Source organism: Streptopelia decaocto (genome assembly GCF_964273445.1).
Source record: "Streptopelia decaocto genome assembly, chromosome: 7".
Classification (NCBI taxonomy): Eukaryota; Metazoa; Chordata; class Aves; order Columbiformes; family Columbidae; genus Streptopelia; species Streptopelia decaocto.
Window position 1 is genome coordinate 3062390 of NC_138661.1, and position 24786 is coordinate 3087175.

General features: G+C 49.1%; 1 protein-coding gene across 1 annotated transcript in view; it reads left to right on the top strand.

The window, feature by feature from the left end:
* Positions 1-7932: 7932 nt before the first annotated feature.
* SLC35F4 (solute carrier family 35 member F4) overlaps positions 7933-24786 on the top strand; it is a gene marked incomplete at its 5' end in the record, with an annotated part of 138610 nt that continues 121756 nt past the window's right edge. The window contains one exon of the mRNA XM_082058085.1: positions 7933-8035. Coding sequence (XP_081914211.1) covers positions 7933-8035 — 103 coding nt within the window. The remainder of the gene's footprint in view (positions 8036-24786) is intronic.

Genomic DNA, 24786 nt, shown 5'->3' on the forward strand with positions numbered 1-24786 from the left:
GCTTCTGGAGTGAAAGTGCAACTAGTGTGATGGGACCGGGCACAAAGGGCTGTGAGCTCTTCTGTTGAGAGCTGGGACTGGAGGGTCCTTGTGGCACACACGGTCGTATCATCCAGCTGCTCATTCCTGAAGAGGAGATATCGATAAGGCTGCTCCTCTCTTTAGGTATCAGGTACAGACTCAGCCTAGGACATCAGAAGGAGCCTCTAACCTTCTATACCATATTGATCTAACAGACCTGTGAAGGCCAGGGGACAGGACTAATTATATTGCTGGGGCTAAGTCAGGTTGCTTGATTTAATCTCCATGTTTTTAGGATGAGTCTGGAGAGAAGATCACTTTCTCCAGCAACACACAGGATGTCAAAACGATCTTTGTTTTTTGGCTTAACTGGCTGGAGGGTGGAAGAGCCTGAAGGAGTCGATTTGATGTAGGCAGGGAGAAATGTGCGAAGGAAAAGCTGCGGATAGACCCGACGGCTGCTGCTCAGGTAATACCTTACGTGTCACTGGGAGTTCTAAGGGGTTATAGAGCTGGCCCGAAGACACCAGAATCTTTACAGTGATGTCAGATGAGCGGGTGTCATTCCATCCGCATCTCTGTTCACACAGAGACCAAATCTCTGCCACCAGGAGGTAGTAGAGATTTCTGAGTTTTCCCTGCCACTCCTCATCAACCCTCATATCTCCTCGAAATACCTTCTGGGCAACTTCATAGGTGCAGATGTACTGAAAGAGCCGGGACTTAAAGCTGTTTTGTAAAAGCGCCCAGTGTTGCAGGTTTCTTGTGTGTGTTACATGCAGCGTTGCTTGTTGTGCCTCCTGCTGATACCAAAATCAATCGAAAAACTGGCATAGCTGATCACAAGGCAGAGAGGATTTCTGACACCGAATGGTGAATTCAGTATTGTCCTGACCACCAGCCATTCAGACACTTCCATGTCGCCGCATCAGCGCGTTCACGTTCCAGTGCCAGCAGCCTCCAAACCCAGGGACGGGGACAAGCGCACAAAATCTTACCAGGTGCTCAAGAAATCTGTGTGGGTCCATCACAGCTGATTCCTGAGTCGCAGTGTAGAGCTGCGGTTCCTCCTTGCGCACCAGACGCTGAAGGCTGTTCAGAGATCAAATCCTGGTTTGAATGGGAAGGGCAGGAAAGGGGTTCCTTGGAAATACCATCATAGATTTATTCTAAAAAGTACCTTGTTTTCTCTACAAATAATGTCTTTCTATTCCTGCCACCGCAGTCAGACTGGAATCTGACATTGCAGCCAGACTTTGTCCACCCCAATTCTTACTGCTCCCAACAAAGATCATCTGCTGGTCTACCTGGTCATGGCTCTACTGAAAACAGCACAAGAAGCTAGTTGTGGCCATTCATCGCTCTCAGACCCTGCTGAAGCAGTGTGAGTTTAAAAAGTAAAGCAATGGGTAAGACCAGTCCATCAGCTGGAAGTGAGCTTAACTCTAGCCATTAAAGAAGGCAGACAACATGCATGGTCAGTAGTTTGCAAAACATGTGTCTCAGCCCATCTTAGGTGATGAAGAACGCAGCAGCCACGTGCCATTTGTACGGAGTTCTTAACTTCTTTTTCCATTGAGAATGAGCAGAGGTGCTTTGAATGACCCTTAGGGAGCAAATACTTTCAACAACCGGTTGCAATTCAGACCAAGTCTCTGTCTGCTTCCCCGCCCTTTGAAGCATCAGTAAATCAGCAGTGCCACCGCTAAATAAATGTGCCTCGGAAATGTTGGAGAGCATGGGCTCAGAGGGGTAACTACCTCCCTTTGCTACTTGGAAACAAAAATGATGAGTGTCCTGCAAGCTCCTTTCTTGCTGGCTTTCGTTAGAATAAATGTACAGAGCTGGGGGCTTGCATTTTTATGTATTATTTTCTAGTTTGGCTTATCGCTGTCCCAGTCTCTGCATGGACACATCTCACTTGCTGGCCTCCTCCTTTTGCAAAACTTCTTTTACTTTTTGTTCTTTCCTTTCCTGCTCATTCCCGTTTCTCTTCCTTGCTCTTCAACGTTCCTTGTGTTATTTTCCTGGCAGCTTTCTCCTCCATCTTTCATACCATCTTTGTGTCTTAGCTTCAGGAAGAATTGATTGTTTCTTGTCCTGCCTCCCTTCAACGAAATCAACTGGCATTGATAAAGCTGCCTAGCTCATTGCCAAATCAAAACCTTTTAATATCTGGTGATGCTCTGAAATATTTTGGAACTAGACGTCAGATTTTCTTCCAAGCTGGAATCTCCCCAGTTTTCAGGGGAGAAAAGCTCTTAAAATCAAGCTGCCAGCTTCAGGCATCTTCATACTAAATGGTTTCATATTGTCAATGAGTCCTTCTTGACCTTGATGGCGATGGAGAAGCTGGTCCAGCCTTCGTCCCCGGTGTGTGTGAGGCAGAGTGAGCAGGACCTGGTTGTGCTGGAGACGACAATTAGAGGAACTTTAAACACTACAGACTTTCTTTTCCCTATCTATGGGTCCAGCTTCTTCACCTTTATGCGGGTTTTACACCAGCAAGACTTCTCTGAGAGGAGAACTGGAGCCATAACACACAAACCACTTTTCTCCAAATGACACGAGAGAAATCCTATTTGCCACGACTGTTAAAAAATTCTTGGTAAGTTGAAGTCCAAGTCAAAGCATCACATTCCTGTTAAAAAATAAAAAAAAACAACCCACAATGGTATATTGGAATGGAAACAATTTGGCATGATCAACTTGTAATCAATTTTTCAGTTAAGAGAGTCACTTGGCATTAAACATTCCTTGCTGTGGCAGGTTTTTAGTTGCTTTTTTTTCACAATCTCATAGGTAAAGCCACATCCTTAAAGTAACGGGCACTAACAGACCAAAGCTGCCTGTGTTTTATAGCTCACTCCTGATACCAGCTGAGGTCAGAACCTCCCCAAAGGGATGAGGCAGCAGGACTGGCAGCAGCCTCTGCTCATGGACAGAGGTCGCTCCTTCCAGGCGGACTGGGGAGGTACATGGAGGAGGATGAAGTAGTGACAGAAACTGGTGTGGGAAGCAGTAGAACTGGGTTGTGACCCTCTGAGCTTGTGGTTGATCTGTGATCACTCCAGTTCTAAGCATTTTTGCTACCCCTTTTGCTGCCATGTTGATCATAGAACCACAGGGTGGTTGGGGTTGAAGGGACCTCTGGAGATCCCCCAGTCCACCCCCCCTGCTCCCGCAGGGTCACAGAGCAGATCACACAGGTGGGTCCAGGGGGTTTGAATGTCTCAGAGAAGGAGACTCCACACCCGCTCTGGGCAGCCTGGGCCAGGCTCTGGCACCTCCCAGCAAACAAGTTTCTCCTCATGTTCACATGGAGCCTCCTGTGTTTCAGTCTGTGCCCGTTGTCCCTTAACCCCTTGGGCTGTTTGTCCAACACACGGACCTACTGGGTTTTGATGACTGTTGGGTCTTTCGGGTACTTTGCAACATAAATAAGGAACCAAAAATGGAGAAAGAACCGGAGCTGCTGTGGTTGGAGAAGAGGCAGGTGAGGAAAGATCTGCTTCTCCAGGCTCTCCTCGTGTGAAGATGCTCTCTGTTTCATGACAGAACCACCCAGTGGGGTTTGAAAGGCAGCTGTGAAATACATCCAGACTCTTGTTCCTTTCTATTCGAGGCTGTCTGGGAAAGCTGTGAGCAGCAAAAAAGACACTGGGGCTGTCTGTCTGCAGGATCAGCAAGATGATCAGGAGACATTTACACTGTTCTCTCACTCAAGAGGTATTTTTGCAAACATATGGCCTGAACTTTGTGGTGTGGTCTTTTTTTTTAATTCTTTTTTTCCTTTTTAAAATTTTCTCTTTTTTATTTTTTTTCTTTTTACTCAATTTTTTATTTTTCCTCCCCCCTTTTTCCTCCCCCCTTTTTCCTCCCCCCTTTTTCCTCCCCCCTTTTTCCTCCCCCCTTTTTCCTCCCCCCTTTTTCCTCCCCCCTTTTTCCTCCCCCCTTTTTCCTCCCCCCTTTTTCCTCCCCCCTTTTTCCTCCCCCTTTCCCTCCCCCTTTGTAGTGGTTTATTTTTTAAACTGTGCCCATTAATGGTGCAGGTCTCCTCCTTTCTCTACAGAAAAATACCCATTGTAGAGTCTGGGGGAAATGTGACCTGTACAACAAGCTCTGGGTTAAACTGATGCTTATAAAACTCTCTTCTAGATCAACTCCTGGATTTTAGTCACAGGCCGGTATCTATACTAAACTCTCTGCAAAATAATTTTAGCATATTTATGCAACTAGCGACTTTGATGAGCCTCTTAACCTGAAAAGATGAAACAAATAAGTCCCTATGTGCCCCTAATCATCTAAGTGTCTTTTTCTTGGTGATAAATGGTAGTTCATCCATCTCACTCAGCCAGGCTGCCTCTCCGCTCCTTTAACTGTAACTTGCAAAAAAACCTGATTGCACAAAAAGCAACCTGCTTGGTTTTTCTTCAGAGAAAAATGATCGTAGTAAGAATTCAGAAACAATCCAAAGTTGCAATTCATTACAAGCTTTCAAAGGGACACTGCGCATCTCTCGCATAGAGTGATGCTGGAAGGGAAGGGAACCATAGGAGCAATTTCAAGAGTGGCTTTGCTTCTATTATCATCTAGTGATGTTTAAACATGCACAGCATGTCCTTGAAAGCCCAGGGATAACAGGAAGAGAGGAGATGAAAAATTAAGCCAGAATTAAGGTATTTGGAAAGAATTTGAAGCTTAGAGTTGTTTCTGGGCACTTTAGTTTAACCTTCAAATGAACCAGTCATTTCTTGCCTTCTCTTCAAAGTAACACTTTTAAGTCCCGAAATTTGACTTTGAAGCTGAGATCAATGCTGGTAATGTTCTCATAACACCAACTCCCACTGGAGGTGAAATTGGGAAGGGGGGGGGGACTTGTGCTGTATTCAGAGACTCCACACAACACACCCGACAAGCGATTTTTGCATCAACTGCGCTTCCCTAACTAGGACAGAGAATTTTAATGCTGCAGAGGGGGTTGGAGCCTCACCAGCTCATACCGACCCAGCACCTCTCGAAGCCAAATAACACCTGGTCTGGCTCTCAGCTGCTTCTGTCCCAAGCTCTGTGAAATCCTGGAGGGGCGCAGGCTGCTTATAACACTCCACAGATCAGAAGAAAGAGGAAAATGTGTGTTGTCAGTCAGTGTAAATTCACCACGCGGGAGTTTGTGCTTCTGTTGGACAAATAAAAAAATATATATATATAAAGAAAATCTATGCATTGAAAAACATTAAAAGTCACTAATCTTGTTTCATAGCTAGCCTAAAACGAGGTGAAGAAGCTGTGAAATGAGCAATACCTTGAATTCCTGAGTTATAGGTGGTTGATTTATCACTGATTTGTAACTGCCCTTAGTATTATCCAGCATGGCAGGAAACAAGAAATCAAGCTCAAGAGTGGATTTAATACCTTAAGTGCATTTATTATATCTGCATTCATATACCAGAAAATGTTGATCTTCAAAGCACCGTATGCACACGAACTAGCTAATGACTCCCCATGCAAAGCCACAGCGACAGCTATTTTAAAACATCTCTTATTTGTTTGTGCTCATAAAAGGCTGTTTTGTGCCACCAGCTGATTTAGCCAAGCATGGAAGGGAGAAGAATGAATGCGAACAGCAGTGGAGGCAAGAGATATGAAATGTCTTGAGCGGGTTCCCCGTGCACCAGTTAATGGAAATGGCCGGATGAAAAAGGAGCAGGTAAGGGAAGGCACGACAGAGCCACAAAACAATGAACACGCTGGAATAAAGTGAGTTGATTACTAGCTAGAAACCCACCTTGGAGGAAGAAAGGCTGCTTACTGATGGTCTTTTCAGTCTAGCACAGAGAAGCGTAGCAAGGACCAGTAGCAGGAAAAGTCAAGTGATTCAGAGCCTCTAACCAAAGAGAGAATTAGCCTTTGGAATGAGTTACGAAGCCAAATGGTGGATTTCTCACCTCTTTTTTTCAAATGCAGGCAAGGATTTAGAGGACAGCCTATGGATAGATCTTAGAGCAGGTATACAACTCCTCTTCTGAACTTTGCCACAGCGTGGGACAGCAGGGGGATTGGACTAGATGAGCTTTGGAGGTCCCTTCCAATCCCAAACATACTGTGATGCTGTGTGGGACAGTTGAGCATCCCAGTGACACGGGGAGAGCCGCGGGTTCCTCTGGAGGGACATGGAGTGGTGAGACCTTCCCCACCCCACAATCCTCTGAGGCCAAATTTGGCCTCTGTCCTTTCTCTGACACCCATGCGGGGACAGATCTGAGGGTCCGGACCTTTCGCAGGTCCCATGCTATGTCACCTTCCTCACCCACGTCAAGCCCCCAGTGACCCGTGCGTGGGGAAGCACTGACCATCCCGCAAGCCAGAGCGATTCTGAATTAAATAAATTACAGTGGTCTTCCACGTGTTTGTATCATCAAAAATACAAATGGAAGATGGAAATGCTCATGATGGTGGAGATCCTGGGGAAGGAGTATTCCACAGTGTCAGACTGAGCTGTGAGAAATACTTTCCTGCATGTAGGAAACTCCTGAGGAGATGGTCTCTTCTCCCAGTAACAAGGGTAGGAGAAGAGGACATGGCCTCAAGTTGCGCCAGGGGAGGTTGAGGTTGTATCTGGGGAACAATTTCTTCCCCAAAGGGCTGTGGGGCATTGGAACAGGCTGCCCAGGGCAGTGCTGGAGTCACCATCCCTGGAGGGTTGGACAGACGGACATGAGGTTCTCAGGACATGGGGCAGTGCCAGGGGTGGCTTATGGTTGAACGCTGTGTTCTTGAGGGTCTCTTCCAACCAAAATGGTTTTATGAAACCCACAGACAACCGTGTCCTTTGGGTGGTCATGAGCCTGGGGAGGGATTTTAGGGGGCTTGGCATGAATAGGGTGCCACCTTTATTTATTTACATAGACTGCAGCCAGCTGAGCCGCCGCTCAGAGGAGAGACCTGCTCACTGTGCTGGGGGCCAGAGCCGCCCCTCACACCCCCTTCCCACCTCAACTGCAGCCCAAAGGAGGCAGCCAGCCCACCACCCCAACCCCGCCTTTAAATAACAGCTGAACTAGTAGGGATGTGGTTGATAGATTGAGACAGGTTCTCCTGCCCCTCTGCTCTGCCCTGGGGAGACCACACCTGGAATCTTGTGTCCAGTTGTGGCCCCTCAGTTCCAGCAGGACAGGGAACTGCTGGAGAGAGTCCAGCGCAGCCACCAAGATGCTGCAGGGAGTGGAGCATCTCCCGTGTGAGGAAAGGCTGAGGGAGCTGGGGCTCTGGAGCTGGACAAGAGGACACTGAGGGGGGACTCATTCCTGGGGATCAATATGGAAAGGGGGAGTGTCAGGAGGATGGAGCCAGGCTCTTCTCGGTGACAACCCATGGCAGGACAAGGGGCAATGGGTTCAAACTGGAACACAAGAGGTTCCACTTACATTTGAGAAGAAACTTGTTCCCGGTGAGGGTGGCAGAGCCTGGCCCAGGCTGCCCAGGGGGGTTGTGGAGTCTCCTTCTGTGCAGACATTCCAACCCGCCTGGACACCTTCCTGTGTAACCTCATCTGGGTGTTCCTGCTCCATGGGGGGATTGCACTGGATGAGCTTTCCCGGTCCCTTCCGATCCCTGACATCCTGTGCTTCTGTGAACTACCGCCCCCCTTCCCTCCCCCGTCCCCTCCCCCGCACGGGGCTGGGCGGGGGGAGAGGCCGGGCCGGCCGGGGCCGCTGCCGCGCTGCGGAGCGCGTCCTGCACCAGGCGGCGGAGTCAGAGCGAGCGCCCCGGCGGCACCGCGGGCTGCGGCGGCCGAGCCCGCACCGCCTGCCTCCTCCCCTCCTCCTCCGCCTCCCGCTGTGCTGCCAGCCCGGCTCCGCTCGGCTCGGCGTCCCGCCCGGCCGCCCCGCCAGCGGCTCCCGCCCTCTTATGGATGGGAAAGCAGCACCCAACGGCGTGGCCACCATCGAGGACAGGATCTTGCGGATCACGGGCTACTATGGATATTACCCGGGCTACTCCAGCCAGAAAAGTAAGGCGCCCTCCCGCCTCTCCGCGTCCTTGGTGGGGGGGTTGTGGGGTGGGGAGGTGGCGGCAGAAGCCTGAGGGTGCCTGTAGCCCCCCCAAATGTCCTCCTCATCCCTCGGGGGGTGCGTGTGGGGGGCTGAGAGCAGCTCCGTGCCCCGGGGAGCCCCGGGGGGGCCGGGCGAGCCCTTGGCGCCGCGGCCCGGGGGGAGCGGCGGCGTTTGGCCGCGGAACTTCGGCGCCCGCGGCTCCATCCTGCAGCCAGCGCTCAGGAGCCGTGCGGGGACCTTCCACTGGCATTTCCATATTTTATTATTATTATTATCATTATTTCCATCCTCTCCCCCTCCCACCTCCGCGGGGGGTTTTGCTCGCCCGCTGCTCCGCGAAAAGTTTGGGTCCCGGTGGGTCCCCCCACCCCGGGGCGGCCGCTTCAGCTCCTGGATTATTCATCTTCCTCGCAAAACTAATTAGATTTTTCCAGAAAAGTGGGGAGTTTTACCGAGGGGTTTTCCTTTGCGCTGTTTTAATACGAGACACTTGTGTTTTAGGGGCTTGGTGGTGTCGCTTTTATTTTCTTTTCCTTCAAAGAAGCAGCTGAAATTGAAGCGGTTGGTCCTTGCAGAAATTCGCTATTTTTATTTGCTTTTGAAGTTTTTAATTAGGAGCAGCGGGTTTCTGGCAGCTGGGAGGACCTTAGTGGGTTTCTCTGAGATTGTGGGTGTCCCAGTGCTCTGTAGAGCTATTTGAAAGGGAAAGTTACGCTAATGAAAGAAATTATTCATATTTTTCTTTTTGCCACTGAGGAAATAGACGCATCAGGGTTTTATTGTCTAATAGTTACTTTGGAGTTTGCAAAAGCTGCGACGTGCCGCAGCTTAAAAAACAAAAGGGGGATGGAGGCAAAGGTGGGTGGGAATAAAAAGGAAAAAAACCAAACCAGAAAAACCCCAAACAAACAGAAAATCCTCTACATCCTCACATGAGATGAGCACTAAACGAGCCGGATTTCTGCTGTGTGTTTAAACTCCCCTTGAAATCAAAGGGGTGAACCGATTGGCAGGACAGGCAGCGCAGTGCCCTCCATCCCTAATACAGTAATAAACAAAAGCACAATTAATAAACTGCTCGTAGCAGACAAACACGTTTGTGGGTTTTTTGTGACAGAGGGAGGAAAGGCATGCATTGAATCTGTTAAAAAGAAAATCGTTCCTTTGTGTAATGGTAATCTGAGAAAGCAGTCAAGCCCAGGGGTTGTTTATGATGATTATTATTCAGCTGTTATTATTATCCGCAGCATGGCAGGTGTTGGGATGACTTGGTGGGGTCAGTTGCTTTGTCTGTGGTCAGAGGAGCTGGGGTGAAGCTCAGAGCAATCGGGAGGAACGTCTGCGCCACATCCAGGGAGTATTTAAGTCTGAGCCAGGTGGGACCCGTGTTCCAAATTCCGCGGTGGCTCTGGAGGGTCTCTACAGTGTGATTTACCCAGATGGATGCGGGTGCTGGCTTAATACTTAGTCGTGAGTTTGCGTCGGTGGCAGAACGCAATTCTTTCAGTCTGCAGCAATGCCCCCACTCTCTATCCAAATGCAAACCTGAGCTCAGTGCTGGCAATGCGAGGGGCTCTGCTCGGGGAGGCCGGGGGGGACTGCCCGGGCAAAGCAAAGCTTTCCTAGTCCAGGACCAGGTTCTGCAGATGCTACAGGTTCCATCTGCTTCAAATTAGAGCGTGACAGGAGAGGCCAAGGCTTTCAGAAGTGCTGACTCTTGGGATTCTGTTGCAAATCTGCTGGCGTTTTGCACCTTTGAAGAACGGGTGCTGAGGGAAAACAAAAACAATTAGTACCTCAGGTTTTGCTGATTTTGTGGTCATCATGCTTGAAGAGGAAAACTGAATGCGCAACCCAGAGTTATCCCAATACTTCAATGCCCTCAGTTCTATGAAAAGCATGTACCCCTTCCAAGTTATGAATGCTTTTAAAGCCGTCTCAGAAATTTTAGAACCATCATCAGAATTGTTGGAGTCCTTAGTTGGTGAATGACTACCGTGTCCTCATGGCTGTGTGTTTTGGGTTTATAACCAATCTCAGGTTTTGCTGATTGAAGAAGAGAAGCAAAATTTGTGTCCCTCATGCCTGAACAGGAACACTGGGTGTGTAGCCCAGAGTTATCCCAGTGTGTCAGGATTTCCACAAAGATGTTCTGCCTCTACCAGGGAACAAACAGGCACCGTTCAGGCATCTTGAACATACACAGCCTCTTGGCACTGGTGCAATGAGAGTCCCTCTTGGAGGTCCTGGTTTGGACATTTTACTCCATTCTAGGCTCACGTGTTGCCTTCATGTGGTCCTTCAAACTGCTCTTGCCAGTTCTTCTCTCAGCTAATTGCTCAATACAGCCCCAGCACTGTCAAGCTGTAAGGGCTCAAGTTGGAAAGTTCGTACAACTGATTATTCATGTACCTGATATCTCGGTGTGTTTTTATGAGGGCATGATTTTGTCGCCGCTATCCAAAGTGGTTTTAGTGCAACTAAATGGTGCCCGTGGCTTTTGCTGGGGACATGCAATGTGCCCAAACTTTCAGGTGGGTTGTGTCCCTACCCTCGCCAGTGGCAGAGGAGCCGTTGTCATGTCATGTAGCATGTGCAGTCATCTCTGATGCTGTCACCTTGCTCCTGAATGGTGCCTGGGGAAGAAGGCAGCTGAGGATGAGCTGTTGTCCCCAAAATGGCTTTGTGTTGTCTGCTTCTTGAGTATAGAGTGACTGTCAGCAAGTTTGCTGGTGACACCGAGCTGGGAGGAGTGGCTGACACTGGAAGCTGTGCTGCCATCAGAGACCTGGACAGGATGGAGAGTTGGACGAGGAAAAATTGAATTAAATATAACAAGGGAAACTGTAGAGTCTTGTATCTGGGCAGGAACAACCCCAGGTTCCCGTGTAAATTGGGGAATGACCTATTAGAGAGCAGCGTAGGGGAAAGGGACCTGGGGATCCTGGGGAAAGGGACCTGGGGGTCCTGGGGACAGCAGGGTGACCATGAGCCAGCCCTGGGCCCTTGTGGCCAGGAAGCCAATGGTACCTGGGGTGGGTTAGAAGGGGGTGGTCAGTAGGTCAGAGAGGTTCTCCTGCCCCTCTGCTCTGCCCTGGGGAGACCACACCTGGAATCTTGTGTCCAGTTGTGGCCCCTCAGTTCCAGCAGGACAGGGAACTGCTGGAGAGAGTCCAGCGCAGGGCAGCAAAGAGTCTCCTTCTGTGCAGACATTCCAACCCGCCTGGACACCTTCCTGTGTAACCTCATCTGGGTGTTCCTGCTCCATGGGGGGATTGCACTGGATGAGCTTTCCAGGTCCCTTCCAATCCCTCACATTCTGGGAGTCTGTGATCCCTTGGGTTTGCTCAGCCAGCTTGGGCTGGCTTGGACTTGGACATTTCTCATGACGAGGACAGGTGAGGGCAGGGGGTGGGTGGCTGCTTTTCTGCTCACGCTCAAGGGGTCCTGGAATTTGTCAAAAAAAGCCCAAGGCTCTGTGAATTGTCCCAGAGAATTACATGCCCTGAGTGGATTGGCATTTATTCCGTGGTTTAGTGGGAGATCACATCTGGGTTTCTTTGTGAGAAGGGTGAGGACCAGCCACAGGTCGACATGAAATGTTATGTCAGAGGACTGTCGTGTTCAAGGATTGTTATTACAAAGAACTGCAGTATTTTCTAGAGATTTTTGCTTCATCCTCTATATTTGTGTGCACTAACCTACTTCAGACTTGGGAGCATGCGTGTGATTATTCTTTTGTTAATTTTAAGTCAGGCACTTTTATAATTTTATTTATCCTTAAAAACCAGCTGTTAGAGAAGGAAAATGCCTTGTTTATTTCTCTCTAAGTCATTTGATTAAGCAGAAGCATGTCTTATTGCAAAAAAAAACCCCTATATTAGTCACAGGAATTGGAGCAAGATATGATGTGGGTTTTTTCCCCATTCTACCTGTTCTGGAGATGAAAAGGGCTCTTCCTGCTCCCAGTCATCCTGTGCCTTTGGATGCACGACTTGATCCTTCAGTTCCTGCATTAAAAATGTACAGGGTAGGTATGAGGTCTGTGGCTTCTGTGGGAGGGGAGAGGGGTTGTGTCTCTTTTCCAGTGAATTTCTTCAACGTTACTCCATCATTTCCCAGGGCAGGGCGCTGGTGTAGCACAGGGGCTGCCGATGGTGCTCCCGTGTCCGTGACCCCTTGACTTCACATTTCAATGTGCATTTTCATTTGGTCTGATTCAGCTTTTCCATCTACACAAACAGTGGGAAGCGTTGTTTCCCCTCCTGATCTTTGCCATAACTTGTCATCCTTCTCTAACTTTCTGCTGGTAATACAATCGCGTTTAGTGTCTCCAGTCTTAAGGGTACGTGTGTTGTTTATTTATTTTTTCCTCCTTTTTTTTCTGCTTTCTTTTTTGACTCTTTCCAACTGCCACCCCATCTGCCTTTCGTCTCAGCACTGAAAGCTTCTTTACTTCCACACTGCAAAGTTCTTCTCCTTCAAGTCTGTCCTAACACCTTTTCTGTGCCTTGCACTGAATTAAAACGTAGCTTCTCATCTCTCATCTTCATCAGCTTCACCAAGTCAAGCAGCCCCTGCCTGTGTAATGACTTTTTGCTGGAGCCCTTTCCACCATCCACAAGGTTTTATGTCTTGTCCTGGCTCTCAGCATCGCAGATGTGTGTTTCCGTACCGCTGTTTTCTCAGAAAACAAGAAAAAGAACAAGCAGCACAAGCAACACAAGAACACCACAACCCTGCTGAAAATGTGGTGGCTGCGCTTGTTCTCCTGGCTCTTCCCGGGGGCCGTCACCTTTTCTTTTTCATCATATTGCTTCTCTTAATATGTAAAGCTTATCTCTGACCTTCTGGCATCTCTCCTTCAGCTCGGGAGGGTTTGATTCCCACCGCTTCGGAATGCCACCCTTCAGCAGGCATTTGCTAGACATTTAAGCATTTATACGTTGTCCTATGCTGCTTCAGGCTCCCCATCTCCTCTCCTTCAGACCTGCTCTGAAACCCTGGAGCTGTGCAAGCCCCTGGAAGCAGAGGTTGGTGTCTGCGCAGCCGTGGGGACATCGGCCGTGTCCCTGGGGACACGCTGTGATGGTGGGTGACCACCCCTGTGGTGCAGCCGTGGGGACATCGGCCGTGTCCCTGGGGACACGCTGTGATGGTGGGTGACCACCCCTGTGGTGCAGCCGTGGGGACATCGGCCGTGTCCCTGGGGACACGCTGTGATGGTGGGTGACCACCCCTGTGGTGCAGCAGTGGGGACGTCGGCCGTGTCCCTGGGGACATGCTGTGATGGTGGGTGACCACCCCTGTGGTGCAGCAGTGGGGACGTCGGCCGTGTCCCTGGGGACACGCTGTGATGTTGGGTGACCACCCCTGTGGTGCAGCAGTGGGGACGTCGGCCGTGTCCCTGGGGACACGCTGTGATGGTGGGTGACCACCCCTGTGGTGCAGCAGTGGGGATGTCGGCCGTGTCCCTGGGGACACGCTGTGATGGTGGGTGACCACCCCTGTGGTGCAGCAGCGTGGTCAGATGTGTCTGCAGGGAACCCTTCCAGCAATGTGTGTGTCCTTGGTGGTGCTTGGCGCCTGGGAACAAAACGCTAAACCTGTCCTTAACTTCAGCACAGTTGCTGAGAAGAATAAGCTTTGTGTTTTCTTATTTCACTGGAACAGCTCAAGCAAGGTCTCGTGGTTTCATTTGGCAGCTTAAGCCTCAAGTCAGCAATGGACTTAAGCATCTGCTTAAGCCTGAACTTGCACTAAGCCGCTGGGCTTTGACAATGTGTTTAAAGTTAAGTCCATGCTTAATTGCTTTGCTTAATAAGACTGGGATTACAGGCACGCTGAGCCAGCATCAGTGGCTCGGCAGTTCGGCTCTCTTGCAGAGTCAAAGGCTGTGGAGCGGAAACCTAACTCGGGAGCATGGTAGGGAATTTTTTCCTGGTTATTAGAGCAGCCGTGCCAGCAGCTCTGCTGCAGCACGGATCACATGGCGAGCCCGGATCAGCGCTGTGTGTGTCGAGCACCCTGCTCCCAGTGCTCGTCGCTTCCAGCCTTGGGAACCAAGTCTCGCTCTGATTACTGGAGCACCCGGCTGCTTCTCCAGCAGTTCACAAAACCCCCGGTTTCTCCATGCAGAGCACGCACGACAGGAGAGGCTGGGAAAGGACAGTCGAGGGGAAGGTGCTTTATTTCGGTGTGCGAGGATGGTTTCACCGAGCTGTGTTTGAGGGGTCAGGGCAGCGGTGTCTGCATCACTCTCTGAGCTGAAGTCTCAGGGCTGCTTCAGCTTGTACCAACCGTGCAGCCACCCTGTGCCATCCAACAGCATTTGGGTTGCAGGGCCTCCAGATAAGCTTTATTTCAAAGCTCTTCCTTCCGACTGGGCAGTGATTTCCCTTTCTCATGGTTTTTCTGTGGAAGATGTGCTGCCGTGCGGGCTGGATTGCAATCTGTAGCCTTAATAATCTTCTTTTTTCCCCTACAAGCTCTGGAGGCACAAGCGGATGTCTTGGTGTGGGATGCAGTCCTCTTGTAGTTGCTTCCCCTTGCAGGCTTGTCTCTCTGTTCAGGTAGAAAAAAACCCCAAATAAATCTATGGCTTTATATTATATCAGCACTGGTAGCAATAACTTCTGAAGTAATATCTTTCAGAAAAAAAAATTATAAATATCATATAAAAACTCATTTGCCCATTAATTTTGGGAGGACGGGGTGCATGTTGTTTGAAGTAGGGCCAGGCTTTGCGCAGGTTTGTTTGTGCTGGAAGGGACAGTGGGGCAGCTGGAAATGCCCTTCACTTGGGGACTCGAAGAATTTTGGGGGACAAGGGGTCTCATTAGAGGGAACTGGTTCAGCCCTTGGCCTTGTCAGGGATTGATTTGGTCTCTTTGGATCAAACCCTGGAGAGACGAGCCACGAAATTATGGTACCTGGGTACACCATGGCGTATGGGCGCATGGGTGAATTTAAATCAGCAATGGGGACCAGGGTGATGGGACCAGGGTGATGGGACCAGTGTACCCTTGCATGCAGGGACTAACAAAGCTTGGCTTGCTTAGGCTGGCCAAGATGGGAACATGGCTCCTGCACTAGAAACATCTTGGGAGGACGAACAGGGAATGTAGGAAAGGAGAATTATTTAAACTGAAGCAGCATGTTGGCACACAGACAAATGGGTATGAGCAGGCCATGAATAAATTAAGGCTGGAAATTAGCAGAAGGCTGAAATTAATGGCCAGAAAGTCTTTCCCAGCCTTATGTATCTAAATAAGAATTATTTCCCAAGCTTTAAAGATATCTCGTAAAACAGTTTGCCACAATTTTGAGAAAAATTACTCCTATTTGGCAGGGGAAATGGAGACAGTAAGGGGTGTGTGTGGATGTTAATTTGCCAGAGATTGTGCAGAACAAGCCATGATGTCTGATCACAGAATCCCAGAATGTCAGGGGTTGAAGGGCCTTGGAAAGCTCATCCAGTGCAATCCCCCCATGGAGCAGGAACACCCAGATGAGGTTACACAGGAAGGTGTCCAGGCGGGTTGGAATGTCTGCACAGAAGGAGACTCCACAACCCCCTGGGCAGCCTGGGCCAGGCTCTGCCACCCTCACCAGGAACAAGTTTCTTCTCATATTTAAGTGGAACCTCCTGTGTTCCAGTTTGAACCCATTGCCCCTTGTCCTGCCATTGGTTGTCACCAGAAGAGCCTGGCTCCATCCTCCTGACACTCCCCCTTTCCATATTGATCCCCATGAATGAGTCCCCCCTCAGTCTCCTCTTGTCCAGCTCCAGAGCCCCAGCTCCCTCAGCCTTTCCTCACACGGGAGATGCTCCACTCCCTTCAGCATCTTTGTTGCCCTGATGGACCCATCTTTTCCTCCACTGGTGACTACACAGCAAATCTTGTGCTGAACTTGGCCTGGTGCTCAGTTTGCTAGAGGTGTGGAGAAGAGAGATCCCTCATTTTGACTGTCCTTCCAGCACTCTTTCCCTCACGTTGTCTTCTCCATCCTCTCAGACAGGCAGCTGTGTAGAATCATAGAGTAGTTTGGGTTGGAAAGGACCTTCAAAGCCCATCCATTGCCACCCCTGCCATGAGCAGGGACATCTTCACCAGCTCAGGTTGCTCAGAGCCCCGTCCAGCCTGGCCTGGGATGTCTCCAGGGATGGTTCAGCCACCACCTCTCTGGCCAACCTGGGCCAGGCTCTCACCACCCTCAGGGCAACAATTTCTTCCTCATGTCCAGCCTGAATCTCCCTCCTTTAGTTTGAAACCATCACCCTTTGTCCTGTCACAACAGGCCGTGCTGGTCTTGGTTAAATGTGGTAAAATAATATTACGAAATGACAGATGGTTCTGAGCAAGCCTTTATCCTTCCAAAGCTTGCATTCCTTTTTTTATTAGTGGTTTTAAAAATTAGCAGTTATTTCTTCTGCGCATTTGGAAACTGATGGGCTTTTGCTCAGCTACGTGCATGAGAATTGACCCATGAAAATGGATTTGCGGCTTGCTGGATTTTTTCACACAAACCTCCTGCTGGATGATCGCAATAATGAATAATGAAAATGCCCACGGAAAAGAAAATAGTCGCTGTCTCTTTGTGGCAAACGTGCAAATAGGGTGGGGAGGAAAAAAGCGAACTGTTTAACAGAGTGGTTGAATTATTCACCAAAAGTAAGTGGGCCGGCTCTACTTAGAATGGAAATCCTTGCGGTAAGGTGAAGTGGGACTCCCTGGTGGCCCTACGAATTTGGGCTGGTCCTCTGCAAAATGGCCAATCTCACCGCAGGAGATGGAATCTGTAACGTTGGCCTAATACCCGGGTATGGCTTACAGGGCAGAGATGTAAGTGAGGGCGTCCCAGGCACTTTGGGTGGCTACAGGGAGTTTATTCAGAGGCATACAGTATGTGTTTGAGTCCCAGGCTCTCGGTGTATCTGCCACCTTTCTGATATTCCTTCAAAAACAGAATGATTCCTCCTGACTTTGCTTGCAAATGCTGTTGATAAAATGGACTTGCATTTCCTGCGTTCCCTGGGTTGGGGTAGCAAAGTGAGGGGGTGGAAAGGGTGTTCTTGTTGTCCTCTTTTAGAGGTGAGGAAGGACTCTCTCCTTGGTTAGAACTGGCTGGAGGGCCGGGCCCAGAGAGTGCTGGTGAATGGGGCTGCATCCAGCTGGCGGCCGGTCACTAGTGGTGTCCCCCAGGGACACCTGTTTAACATCTTTATTGATGATTTAGATGAGGGGATTGAGACCATCATCAGCAAATTTGCTGATGACACCAAGTTGGGAGGGAGTGTGGACCTGCTGCAAGGCAGGAGGGCTCTGCAGAGGGATGTGGATGGACTGGAAAAATGGGCTGATTCCAATGGGATTCAGTTCAACAAGGCCAAGTGCCGGGTCCTGCACTTTGGCCACAACACCCCCCTGCAGCGCTCCAGGCTGGGCACAGAGTGGCTGCAGAGCAGCCAGGCAGAAAGGGACCTGGGGGACTAATGGACAGGAAGCTCAACATGAGCCACCAGTGTGCCAAGAAGGCCAATGGGATCCTGTCCTGGATCCAAACCAGCGTGGTCAGCAGGACAAGGGCAGTGACCCTTCCCCTGTGCTCTGCATTGGGGAGGCCACACCTGGAGTATTGTGTTCAGTTCTGGGACCCTCAGCTCAGGAAAGAGATTGAAGTGCTGGAGCGGGTCCAGAGAAGAGCAACAAGACTGGGGAAGGGACTTGAGCATAAGACCTATGGGGAGAGGCTGAGGGAGCTGGGCTTGTTTAGTCTGGAGAAGAGGAGGCTTAGAGCTGAGCTCAGCACTCTCTAGAACTACCTGAAGGGCTGTTCTAGCCAGGGGGGGATTGGTCTCTTCTCCCAGGCATCAGCAATAGGACAAGGGGCCATGGGCTTCACTCTGCCATGGGAAACTGAGGCTGGAGATGAGAAAGCAATTCTGTGCAGAGAGAGTGGTCAGGCATTGGAATGGCTGCCCAGGGAGGTGCTGGACTCACCGGCCCTGGAGGGTTTGAAACTGAGATTGGACATGGCACTTAGTGCCATGATCTAGTCAATGGGCTGGAGTTGGACCAAGGGTTGGACTGGATGATCTCTGAGGGCTTTTCCAACCCAGTCCATTCTGTGATTCTGTGTGTGATTTTTTTTCTTGTTTTGGTTTCCTTATGAGCTAATGCATGGGAGCGGGATTTGGGTCTGGGGTGGAAGGTGTTTGTTTTCTGCCATTTCTGGTGATCTCAAAGCTCTTTCTTGTCTCAGTGCTATTTTGTCTGGTGCAAGAGGAGCTTCCATGCGTGTTTTGAGTCTCATTTACATTTCCAATTACATTTTTTGGGGGGGTAAAGGAGAGGGAAGCACCACCATGGTGGTTCATGGATCAGTATGAGTCCACCAAAACAGTTCCACCAAATCCACTACTAGATGTTTAGATGAGGTTCTTAGGGTCATGATTTAGTGCTGGAGTTAGATGAGGTGATGGTTGGACTCGGTGATCCTGAGGGTCTCTTCCAGCTGAAATGATTCTGTGATTCTATGGTAGACCTGGTGGTGATCTCTCCATCTAATGTGAGAAAGAAATTGTAGCTCTAAGCCAAACTGGTGACTCTTCCCATGTTATTTCTTTGCGTTTCGGGCATTTTGTGCTTGGGTTATGACTGGGAAGTGGCTGTTGATGGCACTGAAGCAGTATTGCTTGAGCAATTGCCTGCTGAAGCAATACAACCATCTCTCTTCCAGCAGAGGATGAGTCTTCTGGGGGACATTTTTGACGAGGACTGGCATACACCTCTATTATTGATGGGATAGCTGAAGATGCCGTACACTTCACTCAAAAATAGTGTCCTGTTGGGGACTGATTTTTGTTTTCTTTTTTGTTTCATATGATTCATAGGAACACAACCGTCCGGGTCCATTCCAGCTAATGGGCATCGTATACCTGATTGTTTAAGGACAACATTGCTGTGCCTGTGTAAGATAAGCGTGAATCAGGGCTGGAACACATGTTCTCTGTCCAAGACAGGAAAGCGATTGCATTAGTTTGCACAGAGCAATTTATATTCATTATCTTAAAGTAATACGGCATAGTTGTTACAGCGCAGTTTATAGTGCAGTCGTTATGACCCTTTTCTTTCATATGTCTAAATCCTGGGGCTTTAAAACCCTTTCTTAGGCAAGAAATGTGGAATTTGCAGCCTTGGAGTTGCATGGGTGCAGATTGGGGTTTTTCTCTGCAGTGCCAGAAATAACCTGTTGTGTGATACGTTACAGGGGCTGGAATTTGTAGCAGCTTGTGTGCAAGTGTGATGCTTCTCAGGGCTCCACCGGAGGAAGTTTTTCAATGCTGACAGCGTGGATGGTAGGAAAGTGAACTCTTAGTGGTGTTTCTGTACCACGGTTTGGTCTTCTACCTGAGGAGGGTTGTTTCTACACGTAGGAAGGCATTGACTCAGTTGCCAATACTCAGTGAGGCTGCGAACACAGAGAACTTGCGGTAAATTATTGAACTTAGTGTTTGCCAGGGAGATGGGAAAGAAGAACACATCTGATGAAGTTTCCTCGTTTTTCTATCAGTTCTTGTGTCTCTCCACAGTGGGATGGAGTGGGGAAAAAATAGCGAGGGATTAGATAAGAAGAAAACTTTAAATATTTTGAGGACATTTTTTCTGAGAAGAAACAATTCAGACTGGTGAAGTGTCTGGAATTCACTGAAGAAGTGGCACTTCTCACATGCATTAAAAAAAAAAAACTCAGAGGAATCACAGAATCATTTTGGTTGGAAAAGACCTTTAAGATCATTGAGTCCAACCATTAGCCCAACACTGCCAAGTCCGCCACTAAACCATGTCCCCAAGAACATCATCTGCGCATCTTTCAAACACCTCCATGGATGGTGACTCCACCACTTTCCTGGGCAGCCTGTTCCAATGCTCAACAACCCTCAGGAAGGAACAAAAGACATTTTTTCAGCTGAAAAACTTAGTTGAGCTGTTGATGTGTCGAGCCATATGTGTCCTGCCAAGGTGATTCATCCAGTATGAGGCCGGACTTGTGTCGCTCTTCTTGGGGGACCGTTGGGGTTTATTTATCCACGGTTGTGCACCACAAAGCTCGGTACTCGCAGGGGCATTGCACTGACTTCATGTGTGGTTACCTGCACAACTGCACAGCTGCTGTTCTTAGGGACATGGTTTAGTGGTGGACTCAAGAGTTAACAGTTGGACTCAATGATCTTAAAGGTCTTTTCCAACCAAAACAATTCTGTGATTTCTATGGTTCACCTGCACAACTGCTGTCGGACCCGGTGTCTCCACAGGGGCATGGGTCCAGCAGTGTGCCTTCTGAAGGCCATCTGGTCTCCAGTGCAGGCCTCGCTGGCTGTGCAGAGGGTTGACTTAAAGGTTGAGGTTGTAATTTTATGTAGCATGGAAGAGGCTCCGTAGCTGGGTTTTGTGATGTGTCCTGTTTGTTTCCACCTGTTTGCTGTCAGAAAGGAGGTTAATTAGATCAAATGAGGGCAGGTCAGTTTCTAACCAGTGTCTGGGCAGTGTATTTGTGCACTTCTGCTTTGAAGTCAGAGAAACTGTTCTGAGCATCTTGTGAAGACAGGAATCCTCAGCTATGGGCTTAGAGAAGTCAGCTAGAAGAAAAGATGTCTGTATCACAGAATCCCAGAATGTCAGGGGTTGGAAGGGCCCTGGAAAGCTCATCCAGTGCAATCCCCCCATGGAGCAGGAACACCCAGATGAGGTTACACAGGAAGGTGTCCAGGCGGGTTGGAATGTCTGCACAGAAGGAGACTCCACAACCCCCCTGGGCAGCCTGGGCCAGGCTCTGCCACCCTCACTGGGAAGAAGTTTCTTCTCATATTTAAGTGGAACCTCTTGTGTTCCAGTTTGAACCCATTACTCCTTGTCCTGTCATTGGTTGTCACCGAGAAGAACCTGGCTCCATCCTCCTGACACTCCCCCTTTCCATATTGATCCCCATGAATGAGGTCACCCCTCAGTTTCCTCCAAAACAGAGCCCCAGCTCCCTCAGTATGTGGGAAGACTCTAGAGAACTTGCTACAGGAAAGTCCTTCAGGTGCTGGAGCGAGTGGAGAGAAGGGAACAGAGCTGGTGAGGGGCTGGAGCACAAGTGTGATGGGAGCGGCTGAGGGACCTGGGGGGTTCAGCTGGAGAACAGGAGCTGAGGGGAGACCTTCTGATCTCTGAACTGCCTGAAAGGAGCTTGGAGCCAGGGGGGGTCGGGCTCTGCTCCCTGGTAGCAAGTGGAAGATGAGAGGAAATGGCCTCAATTTGCGCCAGGGGAGGTTGAGGTTGGATCTGGGGAACAATTTCTTCCCCCAAGGGCTGTGGGGCATTGGAACAGGCTGCCCAGGGCAGTGCTGGAGTCACCATCCATGGAGATGTTTAAAAGACACATAGATGAGGTTCTCAGGGACATGGTTTAGTGGTAGACTTGACAGTGGTGGGTTAACAGTTGGACTCGATGATCTTAAAGATCATTTCCAACCAAAACAATTCTGTGATTTCTATGGTTCACACTTTGCACAGATGCAACCAAAGTTTCCAAGGCAGACACCTGGAATTACCGCTCTGGTGGGCACGTACATGGGACTTAGCTGCAGTGCTCTCAAATTTGTGTGCTTAACTTTTAGAGGCACTTATTTGAAAATGTACCTCTTAATTATTGTTGGTGTAAAACATTTATACAGTGTAATGAAGTTCCGTAGCACTTTGCAGTGATAAGACTTACTTACTTTGCTACTGTAAGGAGGCAGAAAATAGGAGCTACAGCTCTCAGATTTACCCCATGTAGGGGAATGGAAGGTAGAAGAAATCCGTCACTATCACCATGCACATTATTAAAAGATGATGGGTTTGGTCTCTTGTTTTAGCTGGGATCTCAGATTTGCTGCACAAATAAAAGTAAGGGACGAATCTCAGTTGACTTGGTTCAGATTTACTTTAGTTCCAGAGCTGCTCAGAGATGTGGGGTGTTCACAGCTGAGGGTGTTGTTGGTTTAGTTGTAGATAAAAGTTAAGCGCCTTTTCAAGGATTTTCTGATTAATGTAGGTCTGGAGAACAGCATCAAGGTTCTGATACTTTTCTCTGCTTTTTCTTTCTTTCTTTTGTTAACATTGCCCAAATTTTTCTGTTTCCCTCTTTGGGACTGTGGACAGGTACTGTAGTTTGGAACAGCTTGAATTGCCAAATAATCCTTTATGCACATGATGAGAAGATTCATATGTCTTAATTTGAGGGTTATGGTCATTATCTCCTGTCACATTCAGGGCTTCATAAGCAGGTCTCTCTGGAAGCCAGCTGGAACAACAAAGTGCAGTTTGAACTGAATATGTAGGTACTGGGTGTTCTGGTGCATTGATGCTTTTGCTGTGTATTTCAGTGGTTTAAGCCATTTTCCTTGGCCCAGGCTTTCCCTTTTCATCCTATGAACCTCCCTGTGTCTGTAGCATCAGTCTGGGCTTGTTAAAGGAAAGATCTGAAAGGAAATAATATTTGTTGCCTTTGATGTGCAGAGCCTTTTTTTTTTGTAGGCTACGAACAAAAACTGTGTCTGTGTATTCCCAAGCCAAACATGATTGCTGTTCCCAGCCTTCCTCTGAGAGCAGGCTTTGACATCATTCATACTCTATAATTTATGGTATTTTTGGAGCAGTCTGTTAAGGGCTGGAAGAGAGTAAAAGGGATGATTTAGAAAGGAAAGAATAGCCCTGTGCCTTGTGGTGGGTCTGTGAGCAAGCACGTTCCACACAGAATCCCAGAATGTCAGGGGTTGGAAGGGACCTGGAAAGCTCATCCAGTGCAATCCCCCCATGGAGCAGGAACACCCAGATGAGGTTACACAGGAAGGTGTCCAGGCGGGTTGGAATGTCTGCACAGAAGGAGACTCCACAACCCCCCTGGGCAGCCTGGGCCAGGCTCTGCCACCCTCACTGGGAAGAAGTTTCTTCTCATATTTAAGTGGAACCTCTTGTGTTCCAGTTTGTACCCATTGCCCTTTGTCCTATCATGGGTTGTCACCGAGAAGAACCTGGCTCCATCCTCCTGACACTCACTTTTTACATATTTATAAACATTAATGAGGTTGCCCCTCAGTGTCCTCTTGTCCAGCTCCAGAGCCCCAGCTCCCTCAGCCTTTCCTCACACGGGAGATGCTCCACTCCCTGCAGCATCTTGGTGGCTGCGCTGGACTCTCTCCAGCAGTTCCCTGTCCTGCTGGAACTGAGGGGCCACAACTGGACACAAGATTCCAGGTGTGGTCTCCCCAGCGCAGAGCAGAGGGGCAGGAGAACCTCTCTGACCTACTGACCACCCCCTTCTAACCCACCCCAGGTCCCATTGGCTTCCTGGCCACAAGGGCCCAGTGCTGGCTCATGGTCACCCTGCTGTCCCCAGGACCCCCAGGTCCCTTTCCCCTACACTGCTCTCTAACAGGTCATTCCCCAACTTATACTGGAACCTGGGGTCGTTCCTACCCAGATGTAAGACTCGACACTTTCCCTTGTTCTGTTTCATTAAATTTCTCCCCGCCCAGCTCTCCAGCCTGTCCAGGTCTCTGATGGCAGCACAGCTTCCAGTGTCAGCCACTCCTCCCAGCTCGGTGTCACCAGCAAACTTGCTGACAGTCACTCTATTCCCTCATCCAAATCACTGATGAATATATTGAATAACACCGGCCCCAGCACTGCCCCCTGAGGCCCTGCACTGGATACAGGCCTCAGCTGGACTCTGCCCCATTGACCACGACTCTCTGGCTTCTTCCCTTCAGCCAGTTCACAGTCCCCCTCACTACCCGATCATCCAGCCCGCACTCCCTCAGTTGAGCTGTGAGGATGCTGTGGGAGACTGTGTCAAATTCCTGCTCTTTGGAGTTGCTACTGAGTCTCTCTTCTGTCATGGAATATATATATATATATATATATATATAAATATATATGTATTTAAGATGAACTTGTTTTGCCTAATGTAAGCACTTGCTCCTTGTCAAACACATCCTTGTATACCCTGTTGGGACTTTGCACCTCATTCCTGGGTGTTTTAAAAGCAGATTACAGAATGTCTTGTAACTCGTCATCTGCTTATTGTTTTAACCTGGTTTCTTAAGGAAACAAGGCTCATGTGAACATCACATCTCTGTCCCTACTCCCTTCCCCTGTAACGTTTGAATCTACTGGCCAAATCCAAGCAAAATTTACCAGGAGTCAGGGAATGTGTATGGCTTGGAGCCCTGATGGACCTTATGAAAACAGGTAGAAAAGGGGGACCTCTGGGTTTTCCCGCAGTGAGAAAGCTGTAGAATTTGCCCCCACTCCTGAAGATGTAAAATTTTGGGGGTCTTATCAAAGATGATGCATCAAGTTAACATGCAGCTTTGGACAGTGCTCATCAGGAGCTGTGCAGACAAGAGTGTAACGCCAGTTCCTGGTGCGCTTCCATCCTCCTTTGGTCTGTGCCTTGGAAAGTTCTTGGTATATGTATATTTTAGTGTCTTTTGATGGATGTATTTTCCATTAATTTGTCTAATTGCTTTTTAAACACTGGGGAACCTGGCCAGAAGACACAACTCTGTAGGAAAGCGGTTTTGTCCACTTTGTTGTTGTAGCATTGCTTGTCTCTGCTGTTGGGTTTTGGATACGGCTCTTCAGATGATGGATGGGGGGAACTCCCATGAAGT